The sequence below is a fragment of the Chrysoperla carnea genome, chromosome 4, assembly GCF_905475395.1.
Source record: "Chrysoperla carnea chromosome 4, inChrCarn1.1, whole genome shotgun sequence".
Lineage (NCBI taxonomy): Eukaryota > Metazoa > Arthropoda > Insecta > Neuroptera > Chrysopidae > Chrysoperla > Chrysoperla carnea.
The window spans coordinates 63,608,181-63,626,696 of NC_058340.1; the positions used below are offsets into that span (position 1 = coordinate 63,608,181).

The 18,516-nt window shown below is 29.7% G+C and overlaps 3 protein-coding genes across 3 annotated transcripts in view; 2 read left to right on the forward strand and 1 right to left on the reverse strand.

The window, feature by feature from the left end:
* The window catches only part of LOC123298276 (UPF0415 protein C7orf25 homolog), a 2,279-nt gene extending 1,375 nt beyond the window's left edge, over window positions 1–904 (forward strand). The window contains exons 4-5 of the mRNA XM_044880237.1: window positions 79–353; window positions 807–904. Of these exons, the coding sequence (XP_044736172.1) occupies window positions 79–353; window positions 807–887 (356 nt within the window). The 3' untranslated portion in view covers window positions 888–904. The remainder of the gene's footprint in view (window positions 1–78; window positions 354–806) is intronic.
* A 2,386-nt stretch (window positions 905–3,290) lies between these two features.
* On the forward strand, window positions 3,291–8,238 carry LOC123298491. Its single transcript, XM_044880506.1, has 4 exons — window positions 3,291–3,378; window positions 6,881–6,975; window positions 7,234–7,357; window positions 8,021–8,238. The coding sequence occupies exons 1-4, from the start codon at window positions 3,356–3,358 to the stop codon at window positions 8,100–8,102; spliced, it is 324 nt and encodes a 107-aa protein (XP_044736441.1). The 5' UTR covers window positions 3,291–3,355; the 3' UTR covers window positions 8,103–8,238.
* Window positions 8,239–8,362: 124 nt separating this feature from the next.
* On the reverse strand, window positions 8,363–12,722 carry LOC123298466 (brachyurin-like). The gene is made up of 7 exons (XM_044880470.1): window positions 12,592–12,722; window positions 11,961–12,113; window positions 10,179–10,276; window positions 9,623–9,789; window positions 9,213–9,311; window positions 8,596–8,741; window positions 8,363–8,524 (listed from the first exon to the last, which is right to left on the reverse strand). Exons 1-7 carry the CDS (start codon window positions 12,646–12,648, stop codon window positions 8,372–8,374), a joined length of 873 nt encoding a protein of 290 aa, XP_044736405.1. The 5' UTR covers window positions 12,649–12,722; the 3' UTR covers window positions 8,363–8,371.
* Between the last annotated feature and the right edge of the window lie 5,794 nt (window positions 12,723–18,516).

The window sequence follows — 18,516 nt, forward strand, 5'->3', positions numbered from 1 at the left end:
ATTTTTTGCAATCCTTTTACAATCTGACAGAAATTACAATATTACATTGACATATATAACTCAGTGTTAAATTTTTAGGAAGGCAATTATTATGTTGTGAAACTGCCTTAAATGATTTTAAAAGTATAATCGAAACCGTTGGAGGTGAAACTGAAAAATGTAGGGCCAAAGAATTGATAGACCGATTATGTGTTTTGTCCAGTGATGTTGTAGAAACAGCAATTGAAAAACATGATATTAAACTTGGTGGAAAAATTAAAAAACGTTCGCTTCTTGTGTTTGAGTTTGGAAATCAAATTCAATCCGTCACAGTTACAGCAAATGAAGGTTTCGTTCGTTCAGTTAAACAACAGGTATGTACATCTGTACAAAAGTTTTCATAGCCGGGTACTTTTCTTCAAAATAAGTCAAAGATTCATTCAGTAGCATTTCGTCAGCCACGAGGATCCTTCTTGCCAAAATTAAGACAAGTCTTAGTTCAAAATTTTCTTTTACTGAGTGAACATTATTTAAGTCGCCTTACAGTTATCCCAGACGCCTTGTTTTTGTAAAAACAGCACTTAGGCATCGAAAAACACTTTAAAGAAACAAATGTACCCTTTTATGTCAAATGAATGTGCCCGATTTATTTGGATTAGATTTTGTTCATCGATTTGATCTGGTTGCCACGAGGATCCTTCTCCCCAAAATTAAGACCAGCACTTGGTGTTCGAAAAACCCATTAACGAAACAAATGTACCCTTTTATGTCAAATGAATGTGTCATAGTATTTTCAATTTATGATTTATCTTTCTGATATTTTTTAGGGTGTTGAATATGCTGTTTTTATTCATGAATCTCGAGCTTTAACCGAACAGAAAGAGAAGACGGCTACTAAACGAATTTAATAAAACCTACAAGTATTAAAACTGTATATAATTTTGTAAATTTCAATTTTGTAATAAAGTTTATTTTTTTCTAATATCTATTGTAGATCCGAAATTATTATAGTGTTTAAGCTAATATTACAGTAACAAAAATCGGTTAATAAAAGAAAATGAAATAAACCGCTCACTTTTTCCTAAAACCTGGTGGAATGTGTTTTTTAGATGAGAAATATCATTCGTAAACCATGAGTTAATGGTGTAAATATTTCTATTTGTTAGAATTTCCTATGATAGGATATATGATCATCGATGTAATTATTTCTATTGTAGAAGTGAAATATCGAAAATTTAATTCTGATCGTATATTACCCAGCGGCATCTTTTTGTCTGATCCAAAGGTTATAAAAAAATGAAAAGACGCAAAAAAATGGGAATCAAATGTTTGTCACTGATAATAATGAAAAATAGGTTCTAATTTTGATCAGAAAATTATGAAAATCGAGTTCATTTTATTGTTGTGTGCATCTATGTCTGGATATAAAGAAATAACAGTTCGAACGCAAAATCTCAAGCAATCTGTTTTCAATTTAAATTTTTCTTATAAACATCGTGGTTTTTCATTTTAGGCCAGTCATTCAGATTTAAAAACTATAATCAAAACAATCTTGATAGAGACGATTCAAAACTATTTTTATGGTAGTCTATATTGTCATAGAGTCTACAAAAATTTATGAGCAGATTTTTCCTACATTTTCTACTTGGAAATGTATCTTGCCGATTTGCTAGATTATGATAACCTTTTTTTGAAAAAATACACTAGGTACTGGTGTCGGACATCAATGCAGACGACCGACCACGACCGGTTATTATTACACTTCTGATAAAATATTATGTTTTATTTGGAAAACACAGTTTTTTTCATGTTAGTCAATCGTCAATATGAAAACGTTAAATTCGACGCTTTTAAGGTAGTGCGTATTTGTTCAGAGTGCGCCAAATTCGATGTTTTAATAGGGTATCTCGCAATTACTATACGAGGTAGAAAAAAATGTTTAGTATTCTCTCGATCTCTTTTTTTAAGACAAGTTCATTGGTGCCAACAAAAACTGGATCGCATTTTTTTGTTTTCGAGATACGTCGTATTGTCAAGTTATAACATAATTCACCATCAAAATTGATTTAAGTTTAAAGTATTATTCCATCCCGCTGAATTGCGAGGTTTTTGGATAGATTTTGGTAGGTGCAGAGCAGCATGAAGAATTCTGAACGTCACAAGATTTGCCGTGAGGAGTATTCACCTTTTTTCACAGGTCTTCCGACGAATTTACTTTTAATGCACTCGCCGGTTATTTTGCATATTCAATGTCGACTAGAGTTCATATATTTCTTTTGTTATTGCCAATAATAATACTCAATGCTCATGCATGCTAATAACGCACAATGTTATTTACTCGTATGTGCAAGTGTTAATATGTTGAAGTTTTTTTCTAATTAAAAAAAAGTTTGATCGTGAAACCAAAAATGTGAAATATTTTTTAAAATAATGAAAACATTTCAAGATTGTGTTCGATTCCGAATTAAAAAATTATGTGTTCTTTTAAACTATTAATTTTTATATTGTTGTTATATTTTCAACAAACTTGTACAATCATTGGTGTGTAATTTTTAATTTGTTTTTAAATAAATCGCCGAAGAACAGAAATTCAAAATGTTTACTTAAATCACTTTTACTAAAAATGGCTTTTTGGCTCTTGCGTCCACCTTGTGATTTACGGGTTGGTCATACCTTTATAATGGGGTCAAATTAACACGGATCTGTAGGATTTTTGGGCCTTGCGCTCACCCTATAATGGTGTACACTCCATGTAATATATGTAATTTTACCAAAAATGAGTTAAGTAAACATTTACCACCATTAATTATTGTAAAAATAATTTTGATTTATAAAAATTGAAACTTGAATAATCTATGAAAATCAAACTTTATTATTGTATGGTATGTATTTCGAACTAATCGAATGTTTTCTCTAGAATCGAAAACAGAGAACATCTAAATATCAAGTATCTATCTTGATATTTTTACTCGTAAAATCTCGATAAATAGGGGTGCCACTTTTACAAATTTGATCGGGAGACTCCAGAAATCTTATAGACTAGACAGTATTATAATTCGATGTTATGATTAGATTAATTTCACAATCTCTTCACTTCCAGTTTGTTTCTCAACTTTCCAGAACTTTAAAGAGGTTTACTTTACCATAAAAATGGTTTCAAATAATCTGAAATATTCAAGTTTATTTGCCTTCTTTTTTCATTTATTTTTTGAACTCACACTTAATTAAAGTTTAAAAACAATAATTTAAAGCAATTTTTCCCAAAAATTAATGGTATTTTGTTATATGTATAGTTAAAAAATGGCATGAAAATTGTAAATACGACGATGAATGTTCGGACCATCGACAAGTATGCGATTATTCGGATGAATTCAAAATGTCAGTATGTGTTTGTGATAGGTAGGTTTTAATAGTGATTTAATTTTATAATTTAATTAATATTTGGCTAAGTTTGCTGAAGCTATGATACGTTAAATGGGCTTGTTCATCTGCTTTTGAAAAAATCGATTTTTTTTCATGTGGTATCCAAAGTTGTATTAACATTCAAAATCTATCGGAAAATTTGGAAAATATTACTAAATTTTAGTGGAGTTATATCCTTGGTTTATAAAATTTAGATAAAATGTATGTTTGGTAAAGCAAAATCAATTTTTTAAAATTTTGATGACGTCATTAAGTACAAATTTATATATTTTTGGTCTAGTTCAAAATCATTCAATCCATCCTATAATATTAAAGAGATTAAATTGTGAAGTTAAAAAAACACCTTTAAAACAAGGAAAATTATCTAAATGTTCATTTCATAAAATATTTTATAGCTTCCAAAAAAGTTGATGAAAAAATGTAATTTTTCGGAAATTTGACGGCTTGACTGTGTACACATTAAATATGCAGCTCCGCGTATTTTACATCCATTTAAAAAAATTTCAAAAACGTATTTTCCCAATTTCATAACAGTATAAAATTTACTTTAATAGCTAACATTTCCGGCGAAACTATTTCATTTTAGGTCAAGTTTATTGTTTTTAGTGATTGACGCCAAGTATTACACGTTAACATATTTTTGTTAATTAGTTAGTTTAGTAAGCTGATAATGTTTAATTAGTTAAATTAAGTGTGGATTGTATTTGTGTACCGTAAAAAAAAAAAAAATTAAAATTATGAAAATAATTTTGTAAAAATATTTTCAATATAGGCAAAATGCTCGACGGCAATGTATAAAATAAGTATGTATACAAACTAGGTGAAAAAAATATGACAAACCAACAAAACATTTTGTAGAATATTCTCACATTTAAGTGACCTGGGTCCTGAAAACTTTAATAATTTATTTGAGTAATAATATTTCACCATTCTTTTGACTTTTCAAAACTTGTAGTATTATAATAAAATGTAAAAATTCTCAATTGTCTGAGGCAAAAACGCCGTGGAAATATTCTATTTTTTTTAGTTAGGGGTAGATTCCGTTCATACTTAAATCCTTTTGGAAAAAAATTCGTGAAGAAATTCTTTGAGTGACTCAATTATTATCCATAAAGTTCTAAAACCATTGTTTTTGAACATTATCAACATAGTTAAGAAAAAAAACTCTGAGCACTGGGAATTGAATCACGGACCTTTATTTATACGACATTAGTTAACACTGACAGCTCCGGCTTAGAAGACACCATGTAAATATGCCAATAATACGTTACCTAGTATTTTTTTGAAAATTATTTTAGCTTCATTTTTTTTTTAGAAAATTATCGCATTTTATCTGAAGTTATTTGTTTTTAATTAAAAATCTCGAATCCCCGGATTGCATATGTCTTTTCTATCTCAATTCCTCAATAAAAAAATGACGGTCGAATAATATCTGTAACAAAAATCTATAAAACACTATTTGATGACTTATTTACAAGGCTGTTTTCATGTTATATCATACCAAAAAATTCGATCAAAAGTGAGTTTAACGACTCAGTTAAAGGTCAGAAAGTATCGTATCTTATAAAATAGTTCATCTTCTTTAATTGGCACCTTAAAAATGCCTACACATGTTCAAACAACTGCCGCATAAACTTTGTTTTTGCAATTGGATGTATAGCAAAGATTGGTTAATTAATGTTATCAAGTGGTCTTAGTTTCCGGCAAATTTCCTGCTGCGTTTTTCTGACCGATAGCTTAAATATGACGTTATCATGCTCGTTTGAAAACGTAGCACTTTAGGAAAAAGTCGTAGAGAGAAATTTTGGTAAATTAGCCAAAACGAAGCCACTCAAGAAGTTTCAAGAATGTATTAACCATTGAACAAAAAAAGGATGATGTCCCGCAGATTAATAATGGTTTATTTTTTAAACTTTGGTACAGGATCGTAAAAAAAGTTTAAAATGTATTCATTTATGCTTAAATTAACAACTATTGTCTGTCAGTAGCCACACTGTTAGATATTCTTTGGCATTTGCTCAAATCTGATTAGAAATGTCTACACTGAATATTATTTACGTTTGTGTTCATAATACCTAGATATTTATTAACTAGAAAATTTTATATGCATGATGTATTCCAAGAATAATACAAGTTGACAAAATGATATAAAGCTAATTATTTTATTTTCAACATATAAAATATTTGTTAATAATACCGTTATTATTTTGTATTGAAAATATTTGTCAGTTTACGACAAATACTGTCAGATTTGTTTGACTTTTTATTAAATGCTAATTTGTGAATAATTAGTAAAGAAACTTCTTTAAAATGTACAGACATTTTTGAACGCACGAAGTTAAATTTAGGTTCTGTTTTATCAAACGCGGATTCAAATAATGCTTTCCAGCTAGAGGAAAAAGCATTATTACTCCTTCCAAAAGCAGAAAAGCTAAGTTTTTTAAATTAAGTAAATTGCACTATCGCCAAACCTGTTGCATTTTAACGCTAAGGTGACAGCGCAACGAGTAAAAAAATTGTAAACCATACCTGTTAGACTCACCTGATTTTTTCATTGAATGAAAAGACAAAAGATACCCACATCATTTGACATTTTAATGTGCTGTGCCATTTTTACTCCCTCTAGTCTTTTATAATTGACGTTCTTGTACATTAGCCGCAAGGTCTTAGTGTAGATGGCAGGAAAAAATCTGATATTTTAGGCTTAAGCCAACTCTATCATGCCCCTCGATACGTATGTACTTGTATGCTTATAAAATAGTCAGAATGAATTTTCAGATAGTCAAAATGTATATTTCGATTGAAATTTGGAAATCGAAAATTTTCGAAAGCGCTTCGTACGAAGAAGTACAAAAGGAAAAGTGCTCTAGATGTTACAGCAATCTTGAGTCTAAAATTTCAACATTTTATTGTTAATAATTTCAGTATTATTCGAGTTAATTATATACATTTCCGCTGAAAAATCAATTCTGTTTCCGTTGAAAAAATAACACTGATTTTTTTCGCGATTACAATAGGTACTTTCTTTACTTTGTAGAAGGAAGTAATTGATTCAGGAGTACCCAAAAAAGACTAATAGATTCAGGAGTACTCAAGAAAGACAAATGTAGTCTTTTCTATGTTTGTTGCAGAACTTCATGGTTGTTTTTATAAGTATTATATTACCCGACTTCCACGTTGCGGATGTTCTAAAAAAATCATAATGCGTTGTGTGTTATTTTTTTGTTTAGTGTGCGTTTTTGGCCCTTGATATTAATATACACAACTACATAAATTTAAGTTCAATCAAACATTTTATTTTAATAAACTAATTTGTAATCAAAAAGATTGTTTATACTTGAATCAGATCTGTGGCATATTTATAATTCTAAATAAAATAAATAAAATTATTATAATATAAATATTTATAAAATATACGCAATTTATTAATTATTTCGAGTCTATATTTGTAATATACGTAATTATTTTGAGTTTTCAGTATTCATAAATGGAGTACAGACTTTCATCAATGCATTCCAATACATAATTCAACGGAGTTAGTGAAATTATTGGAGGAAAAATATAATACAACTGGTAAGTCAAATAAAGTATTCTTGAATTCAGCTGAGTGACGATATTGCATTCGATTTACAGTCGATAAGAGAAATCGAGAAAACTTTTTTCATTTTAAAAGGACGATGCCAGAATCTACCAAAACACACATATTGTAGAATTAGTCCTGTAAAGTTTAGCCCACTCGAATTTTTACAAAAAAAATATCCACTTCCATTAAATTTCATGAAATGAAGTTTTATAAATTGAAAACAAAAAATTTTGTTTGTATTTGTTTAGGATGGATTGCACAAGAAGCGCGTATTATTTTCATGGGTGCAATGATTGCTGGATTAATTGTTGTCTTTTTTTCCGTCCTATGTTTTTTGGGAGTTGTGTTATATTGTATGCATATTCGTAGACGGTAAGATATTAGTATTCCAAAGGATTTCTGATCAACTAGAGATAGTACCTTTTTCAAACACAGCAGCGTGGAATCTTACAGTTGCACTTAATAAACTCGAAGTAACAACAGCTTCTAAAGTAGCATTTAGTATTTGCGCCTAGAGTTATTGACTCATACTTCTCAACCTTATTGAGTACAACCTTAACAGTACCTCCTTTAACCTGTCCATCCTTTTTTTGGTCGATCGAGCTTATTTTCAATCCGCAAGGATCTCTTTTTAGTCAGTCGAGTTCAGCCCTTTTTTGGTTTTAGTCTCCCTTTCCAATGGACAATCTTCAATTTACCATTAGCTTACAATTTGGGAGACCTATTTGGTAAGATGGGTGCCGTATGCAAGTCGCCATCTGATCGCAGTGATGTTTTCTACTAAAACGAGTTAGTTTAAATAACAAACAGAAGAAACTTAAGTTTCAAGGCCAAAGCTACTTTACCTAAGTCATTGTATAGGCTTCTATAGGATCAAATATTTTGAATAGGCCTCCAGACCATTCTAGTTGAAGGACAGTTGTATATTCCTATTTTATAAGTGGCAAGTGATAGCTCCCCTCCCTCTCATTAAAGACTTCTCTAGCCGATCCAAAAAAGGACTATAAATTAGATAATTTAACTTATCTATTACAGAGATCGTGAATTAAAAGAAATTGTTCATCGATTGAAGGAACAACATTCAGCTCCAACAGTGCGAAAAGCTGTACATATTTAAAATTTAGATTAGCCATAATTTTATGGATTCGTTATAAATGGTACTTTCAAAGAACCAAAAATATATTATCAGTGAGAGTCGATAATCATAAAACACTTTTGAAGAAAGTGATTGGTATATTGTTTTCAAAAGTTCATTCCACATTCATAAGAAAACTATTTATAGAAGTGTTTTAAAATAAAATACATTCTGAATAATTCAGTTGTTTGTTTTAAAAATTTCATAAATTTTTTTCAGTTAACGAATTCAACATTTACAAAGTTTTTTTTTTACTCTTGGTAATCACTATTTTCCATAATGAAATCTATATATGGAGCGACTCTTGTATAACCACCTGGTATTCCTGCTTGACATAAAAGACCTCCAAATGAAACAATACCAACTTGAATCTTATTTATGGTTAAAGGACCTCCACTATCTCCCTACAGAAAATCATTGAAAATTAGAAACATAGCCATTAAAAAAACATTTTGAAAGATATCAATTCGCTTACCGAACATGCACCCCTAAGCCATAATCCCGTGCGACCAGAAACACAAATATCGTTTGGTGGAAATTGACCATAATACCTTTTACAAGTTGATCTATCAGTTGTTCGAACAAATGTATAACGTAATTTATTTGTAATACCTATGGCAGCTATAAAAAACAGAAAGAAATGCTAAAAAAACATGCGTTAAGGGAAATAATTCGTTCACTTGAGTTTCAATTTTCAATTGAAGTCGCTGAGTTGGTAAACAATTTTTATTGGGTTTTTTTTTTTTGTCAAATTATATTTTTAACACCATAGAAACAAAATAACAAAAATTGAAAATTATTATTAATTTATGTCAAATAAATTTGTTCTTCTAATTTTTGATTGATCAAAACGTCACTTTTTGGAACTATGTTCCTTATCGCACGTAATCGTTTTGATTTGTTAGCGGGATGGGAGTTAAAACCAAGAAAAGTCCAACATAAAAAAATGACATAAAAAACCCACCAGATTCTTTAACGTCGATGTGGGTTTTTTGTTAAAAACGCCAGCTAGATTATCTCTTGCTGAGAAGCCCAATACAAATGCTAAATTGAGAAACAAAGTTTCAAACAAAGGTAATTTTTATTACTTACCATCGGAATCTTTCCCCCATCCACTAACTCTTGCTGTCATGTTAACTATATTATCATTTTGACTGGAGCTTGACTCTAAAGTAACTGGTTTTATTTGATCTGAAATACAAAATCATTTAGCTAGAACAAATAAATAACAATTCAAGAAATTCTCTTAACCCATCAGCCGTACGATAATTTTTAGTCGCGCGTTGAGAGATTTGCTCATGCGTTCTACTCATGCGTCAAATATTTCACGCGTTATATATTCTTAGTAAAAATAGCAAGTGCTGACGCGTTATTCTTAATAAAAATTCATACAGTATGAGATAATTTATGATTTCGAGGATAAAAGGTGATAAAGAGTTTTTATTATACTGATAATTTGATGAATAAATTCGAGAGGATGAGAATTATTCTAGTAAATTTACCACTAAAAGTAATGTCTTCGTTTAATAAAACAAGAGCAATATCATTTGTAAGGTTATCAGGATTCCAATCTGGATGTACTATCGATGTATTTGTTTTTACCTCCATTTCACCGGGTGTTGCTGCATTAAGAGTATTTGTTCCTAATAATATGACAAAGTCTGTTGCTCTAAAATAAATAAATAAATAATTTTAAAAAAATACGATTAAAATGGAAATTTATTATAATTTTTCATTTTATACTATATATAAGTTACATATATTATGTATGTGTTTGTTTGTTATAGCATATACTATATCCACTGAGGTAATGAGGAGAAAAATACTCTCATTAATTTGTGTGTAAGAGTGGCTATCTTAATTTGATTATTATAGAATTGTTATTATCTTCAAGTTATTCTCATTAAGTATATATATATTTTGTCAGAAATAATTTTATACCATTACCATTAATATAGAATGGAAAATTTTTCAGCATTAATTGGGACATTGCTGTATTACATTTTCTTAAATTTTTAAGGAAGAAAAGCGAAAATAAAAATTGCAAAAATTTCTTACCCTTCAGCACAATGTGCAGCAGTTAGAATAGTTCTTTTTGATATCACTGAACCACCGCAAAAATAAGTTCCATTTGGTGTATTTATGTTAAGTGCTGCCTTAAAAATAATACAATTTTTATAATCTAAAATGTTGAAGTTGTTCTTGGGAAAAAATAAATCTTAAGATTTATTGTTATTCATTTGCACATGAGAATTTAGAAAATTGGTCGATAGTTCTTTTTATTTAGGAGAAAACTATGTTCTTATATATGATTTTTTGAGGTAGGTATAGCAGCGTCGAGGGTCATATAGAGCAGGCGCTAGAAAGAGTTGAGTGTGCAAAATTCGAGGACCGCATTTTGTCAATTGATTTTTGTTCAGAAAAGTTTATAGAAAAACAGTTATGTCAATTATTTGAACCAAATAAAGCTATCCGAGATTTTTTAGGTAATTTAACGTCAAAAAGGGCACATGTGTTATTTTTCTAAAGTTTGCTGTTTTTAAGTTATTAACAGTTTAATATTTGGAAAAATTCCGGAAAGATTATTTCAAAGCTGAAAATTAATGCAAATAAATTAAATTTTTGAGCTTTTCAAAATCTTTAAATCATCTTTGAACATCTTTTATAAAGTTCCGATGAGTAATTACAGATTGCCACCAAATTTTTAAGTATAACCTTTTCTGAACAAGAATCAAGTGACAAAGTGCTGTCCTCGGACTTTGCACACTCAACTCTATCTAGCGCCTGCTCTAATAGTTAACTACTATGGATGATAAGTTTTCATAGATTTCTCCAAAACTAGTCGGTGGTAATCAAAAAAATATTTTAGAACTAGTCGGTGGAAATTAAGGATGTATGAGCACGGTAGTGGGGACACAAATAAAAAAAATATATTTTTTCAATTTTGATGGTGAATTATGTTATAACTTGACAATATAAGACGAAAATTAATAATAAAATTTTTTGATATTTGGAGTAATTTTCAAAATATCGAAAATAGAAAATTTTGTTTGATTATTTAGCTTTCGATATTTCGAAAATCAAGGCAGTTATAGAAAAATTGTATTCTTATTTTTCGTCTACATTCATGAAGTTATGTCAAAATTCATCATCAAAGTTGAAAAGGTACAAATAATTTCAACCACAAGTCTTAACTTGCCTTGGAGTCGTACTACCTTAAATAAAAGTACTTTTGACTGGCTAAGATTTATGACTGTGACATATACATATAGGTATATTTTCACATAGGTAGTTATAGCATTTTTATAGAGCTGGCTGTAAGCAAAGAGTAAATAAAATTGTTTTTTTTTTATTTGTTAAAAGTGTTTATTACGATTATACAAAATTTACATGCCATTAGAACCAACACCTATATGTAAATTTTAATAAACTAAATGACTACACAACGATTAATTAAGAAAATTTATGCATTGCTCTTAAATTCATCTTTTAAAATTGTATGAAATTTATAGGTTTCTCTTTATCTTCAATTTCTTTAATGTAAAGTCCTATGGTACAGAAACAATTCAGGTATGAATTAAAGATACATCGTGTTTTTCGTTTCGAAAAATTAAGGAAAAAACTCTAGGTGATTCAAAAAGTAAACCCTCCAAAATAATTTGTAGAAAGGTTTCTGAACGATTTCAATCTTGACTGATCTTGCATTTTTTAAACTAGAATTGCTATAAATTTTAAATGTTAATATTTTTATTTGCGGCAGTATTTTATATAAAATTTATTTTCACCTTTGGTAAATCCCATTCATCCTTAATTTCTCTGGAAATTAGAATTTACTCATACCTGATATGGAAACATGTTTGGTCTAGCTTCAAAACCACCAACAATTCTTGATTGTACTTTTATACCTTGAACTGCTCTTGCAATGTTTGAAGCATCATGCATTGGATTATGAGACATTTCCATTGGTTGTAATAAATCCCATGCTACTTCACGCTAAAATTATTTAGAAAACATTTTCGAAAAAATATTTAATCGCCATTTTTACAGGCCCAAATTTTGGAAATATAGTATTTTACACATCTAGGGAGCAAAAGTAATGAATCGGCTTCGCCTCGGGTGACAATGAATATAAGATCGGAGACATTCTGCACTTGGTCCCGTTTTATGTATATACATGTTTCTGCTCGACTGTTGAAACTTTCCGTCCGGAGAGGAGAAAAAGTATTTCATGTATTATTTGGGGTAATTGAGACTCCCAAACATAAAAATTCAGCTCATTTGACGTATAGATTAAATGAAAAGTTCATATTTCTACACTTAGGTGAAAATTTTCTGAATCCGTGGTTGCATACAAAGTCTCAAAAACTAGATAAAGACTTCTATTCAACTACGTATTCAAAAAATTTTCAGAAATTACAAATTTTATAGGCTTGGGCCAGTGGATTAAATTGTAATTTAGACAATTACTCACTTGTAATGTGGAAACAAATAATAAAGTTAGCAAAAATGTACTTATTTTGAAATTCATTTTGTTCAAAAAAAAAAACGTTTTTATGGTTAAAAATTTTGATTAGTAAAATGATAAACTAGCAAACGATTCGATTACGTTGCTATATTTTATATGATAAAAAAGTTATATGTCACCTACGTAATATGAAAGAAAATTTAAAAAATTTCAATAATTTATCCTTTAATTTTTTTAGCAAAGTTATCGTTTAGAAAAATTTTTTTTAGTAAACAAACACTTTTTTTGCTTTTATTTTTCATTATTTTTTACTTTTGATAAAGGTAAGTATATACCTAAGATAATTTAAGAAAAATATTTTCGTGTTTTACGGTCCCTACATTTTTGCAATTTTATGGTGATATTTATGGCTGAGTACGGAATACTTAAGCGACTTAAATTGTGAATGCTCTAGGTTCAGGTCCTTCTTTCATATTGGAGACTTTAGGCAAAAATAATGTTTCTCAAGCATGGGTCAACCAATGGTCTAGGTCAACTTACTAAGTCGAGGTCCTAAGGGGGGGGCAGGTAACTATTCTCGGTACATCCATGTCGCCAAAGATTAAAGACTCTGTGCATAGGACATCCATGAGGGAAACATACCCAGGGTCAAATGGATTAAATGTGCCCCAATTTAGACTGCATCGTTTTTTTGGTATGGACTTACAGGGTGGATTTAAAGAAACGTATCTAGAAACGAAAATTTATTTTTTTTCCCACATAGTTTTTCTCCAGCCCGGGAGGGTAACGTAACGACATTCGATACACATTCGATAGAAACGGCTTTGATTTGTAAACAAATATTATCTAAGCAACGCTCGTTGTTTTTACTCTACTATTTCGTAATAAATTTTCAATTATTTATTGGTTTTTATTTCGTATTTTAGATTTAAGAATTTAAGATCTTAAACAACAGATTCAAACGATTTGTAGAAAGTAGGACTTTCACTTAGGGCTAAATAGGTTAGAGATTTTAGGTTTGAGAGATTTGCAGATAATATGTTGATAGTAATGTAAACGCAGCTCGAAAAAAATTAGAAATTTTCGGACTGGAATATATGTCGGATTTACCTTACTATTTTGCGCAAATTGTTTATTTTTAAAAAATGCATCAGACTCAGTTATATGTATGTTAACAATGTAGTTCCAGAAAATCTTATCATTATCTATAACAATTATAGCTAATTAAATATCGAATAATAGACTTATTAAGTTCGCAGATAAGAATTCGTAGAAGTATTGGAGGTACCTTTAGGTAGAGTTGGAATTTAAATAACTTTATCTTTAGTAAACCAACTAAAACCTACTTTTATTCTCATTCTTGCAAAAATAAACTACTTTATCAGACTAAAAAGGAAAAATTGTTTAACTCTCATTAATTTTGAGGTTTTGCGTTTCAAGCACTTAGATTTCGAAAACAAAAATGTTCAAACGAGGTAAATTATCTCCCGATAATCTGCAATGTTCAGTAGGTTTATGAATACCTTCTAGAACCTAATGCAAAAACCCTCATCTCGAACCATCTTACTTCAGAATTTTCGAGGTAAATTGCTAAATTTCCCCGTCTATAAGTTCTGCTTACTAAAAGTTTACAGTTAATTGTGTGTTGTTGAAAGATTTAAACTATAAATAAAAAATATTTAGAACAACAATATAACTATTTCAATGCTAACGTAATTGAAATTTTACATTAATTTTCACATTTTCATGAAGGGCACTTTGCATAAATTGTATAATAAATTTATTTTATATAAAGGATGTCTGGTAATGACCCCTACGGTTCCGTAAAATCTATCAACTTCTACAAAAAAGTCTATTTTATCATCGAGCCCGACTAAAGTAATCAACCAGTGTTTTTTCTTTAATTTTCTTTATAATAATTCAAGATCAAATATTCTAAATTTTATCAAAATAGGACCACAAAATTGCATTGAAATATAATAAATTTATCGGCCTAATATCATTTTGGAACTGTTACCATATCAGATAGACATGTGCGTTTATTTAACGCCTTTTACAAATTTTACCCATAAAATGCAATGTGATCCATCACGATTCCTTAGTACAGAGATAAACATCTGACCCAATCAACTTTAAAAAGACTGACCAATTTGTGGGGCACGCTATACGATCCATTTTAAACGAACCTAGCTTTTACATTGTCTGTTTCCATTTAAAATAAAAATATTTTTTACATGCTAGCGTGCGATCGTCTGAAGCATAGAAATACACACAATAAGTTTGTATATCCATTATTTTTGAAATATAGGGTAATGTCTGGTACCCCGGGTATATTTATCACTGAAAAGTTTCTCGACAGGTATAGCAACTATATATGAAAATAAAGTAATCTGACTAAAAAGCAAGTGACTGTGATAATGAATGATTATGTATTTGAATTCAAGTAAAATAAAAAAGTAAATTTTTTAGTGTTTCAAATATATTTTGCTTTTCCTGTTGATTTGTTAAGTTGACTATTGGTTTTTGTGTTTTAATTAATCATATTCACCTAAATCATTTCTTATTTGTAGAGAGTTGGTTATGCAAGATTTCAGTTTTATACATAATATAACATACAAGTGATTTTTACAAAATTTAAAAAATCTCCGACAAACTTTTTTCTTGGTGTTTCATTTCCCTCCAAACTCAACCGATTTTTTTGGATTACGAGAAAAGGGTTAAAAAATTGATCCATAGTTTTTTCCGGCAGGCAAACAGGCAAGGAAGCAGACATGCAGGCAATACGAGTTAAAGTAAAGGGAGTAATTATAGTCCTATAAGAAGCGGAAACTATTTTAATATTGTATTTTTTTTAATGGATATAAACACAAATGTAAATATTGATTCAAAATACATAGGTACTACACTCTACCCTTATTATAATGTATTAATTTATTTTGAAATGATTTTGGCAAGATATTAATTTTCAACAATTTTCTCATATTATATTATTTTATTTTTGTGTACCAAAACAATATTTAATTTTTATTTACAATATTGGTGGCCATTATTTATTAATATAAATATTTAATTTTTATATGCAAGATTCGTGGCCATTATAAATTAAATTTTAAAAAAATATTAATTATAATATAAAAAAAATGAAAAAATGTTTTTTATTGTCTTGTTTGTTTATCATTGTTGTGTTCTTTAGTGAGTTCGTTCAACTTGAAATTATAGGTAAGTTTACTAATTTTGAGCCAAAATTTCTATGCAAAATTTTTAAAAATTTTTTATTTTAATTTGGAAAAAATTTTTATGATCTTCTCTTTACAACTATAAGTTTTATCTGAAGGTATGTATCTTGAGGATCCATGGATTTTAGGTCATATATTTCATTTTTTTCATGTTAGTAGGTATAATTCGTTTTAATAAAATATAATTTTAATTTTTTTTTTCTAGTTCGATATTGGGGTGATGAATGTTTTATGGATAACGATTGCACAGATCATCGACAATCATGTGTGTTTATTCCGGAAAGTGGTATTAAAAAATGTGAATGTGATAAGTAAGTTCGAAAGTATTTCTTTATTATAGTTCGAAAGAATTTCTTATTTATTTTTTCACTGATAACGTTATAATTATTTTTATTAATAAAATATAACTAATTAAAAATTTTTATGAATTATTATGAAATATCCAAAAGATTTAAAAAATCTTAGTTATTATTCATATCTTATTTTCCATAATATGTTTTTTATTCACAAGAAATACCTTATTATAAGCCATGGTTACAATAACATCCCACCTAAAGTATATATGTAGATTATTTTGTGGAATACTTTTTAGAAAATTAATTTCGAAATATAATTTATCTCTACGAAGACTCACATATCTACGAAATTTATTTTCTCATTATAGATGTTCGTTTATTTAAATCTTCAGCTGAGTCCACCTTACGTCAAAGGTAGCATTGGACTGCCGAACGTCCTTAAAACGAGCTGGCGGAGCAAATAAATGTAAACCTGGTATGGGTACCTGGACACATTGACATTCCTTGAAATTGTGAAACCGGCATGCAGTGCTGGATTTACACTAGGGTCAGTCGGGGCTAGTGCCCAGGGCGGCAAATTTTTTAGGGCGGCAAAATTTTGAAAGTGAGAAAACATTTTCTATACAATATATAATTAACTAATTCTTTTAAATAAAGATTTTATATTTCAAGAAATATAATTTATATGCATTATGTATCAAATTAAAATTTTGTATATTATATATTAAATTTATAATATATTAAATTTAAGTGAAGACTATTAAAATAAAATTAATTTATTTCCATAAAGGTTTGAACAAATAAAATTTGATACTTTTTTTTTCTGAAATTGATAAAATAATATAGTTTTTTTTGAAGAATTAAAAAAATTTTTTTCTCATGTTTTTTGAGAACTCTAGACATAAAGCTGAAGATTTGCTAGTTGCTGTATTATCTGTTCTTCAGTTTCTTGATCTTGATCTCTCAGATTGTCGAAGTCAGTCATATGATAACGCGAATAATGTATCAGGGATTTATTCGGGCTTACAGGCAAGAATTCATGAAATTATATCTTGCAGAACATGCTTCTTGTGCTGTTCATTCTATGAATTTAGTTGGAGTTGAATGCGCCCCAGTTGCAGTAGAATGCGCCCCAGAAGCTGCGTCATTCTTTCATACAGTACAAACTTTATACAACTTTTTTACTGCATCGACGCATCGCTGGGAAGTCTTACAGTCTCATACTGAAAAAAGAATTGCGTTAAAAACTTTATCTGCAACCAGATGGTCAGCTCGTTATGAACCGGTTCTTTTTTCTGCAATTAATTAGTTATTCTAATTCTTAAAAAATAAGATCAAAACTATTAAAATAAAATTTCAGTCATAGGGCGGCATTTTCTTCAGTGCCCCAGGGCGGCAGAAATTTAAATCCGGCCCTGCCGGCATGTTTGCTAGAAATGGTACAATGCTGTCGGACACAAGCATCAATAGATACGCGGGAGTTCCATTTGCGAGCTGCAAGTTGTTCCTCAAAGAGTATATCTTAAAAAGGCCAATCTTAGATGAAGGGAGGATTATTGCATTAGCTGTCATAGTGAGGAGGATGAGGAAACGATGTCTCATCTCCTCTGTCCCTGCCCAGCTCTTGCCACGAGGAGGTGGACTCACTTGAGCCAGCCTTTAAAGGCAGAGAGATCGTCAAAGAATTCTTTGACGATCTCTCCGACTTGAAGTCCGATTACGTCAAAGCATTCCTGCTGTTATTAAACAGCTCCAAATGTTCATGAAGTAGTGCCGGAGATGAGCTAACCTCTTTTCTGTATCACAACGGGCCCTATGGTCTAAGTGTGTCCCACCCCAGGACAGCCACTCTAACCTAACCCTACCTAGATCTTAAAACGGAATTAAGAGAAACTTATTTTATTAACCGAGTTAAAAACAAAATAGGATTACAGGGGAATTAGAGAATTAGTGGGAAGTAAGAGTTCATATGTTAGAGGCATTCCGTGTCTTCTTGGGGAAGTTTCTAGTAATATTATTCGATACTCTAGAGAAAAGATCTTATTGTAAGCGTTATACATCTTCTATTTTATTTCAGATTTCATGTTTGGGATGAAAATTTGCGATCCTGCAACTTACGTTATAATGCCACGCATTTGTTGACATTACTAGTAGAGAAATATAATACCACAGGTAAGCCTAATTTGCGCTCTCACGGGTAAACAGTGATGTTTACGAAAAAAATGTTTCAAACAAAAGTTGTTTATTTTTTTATAAGGAACATTTTTACTTTTACATTTAAACTTTTGTTCTATTTCTAACGGTTTGCAATAAGACTCAATTGGTTGCTCATTTACGAACTTGGCCTCACTTTTTACGTCCTGAGTACGCTGTAAAAATTGATTTCTTTTTTCGTTTTT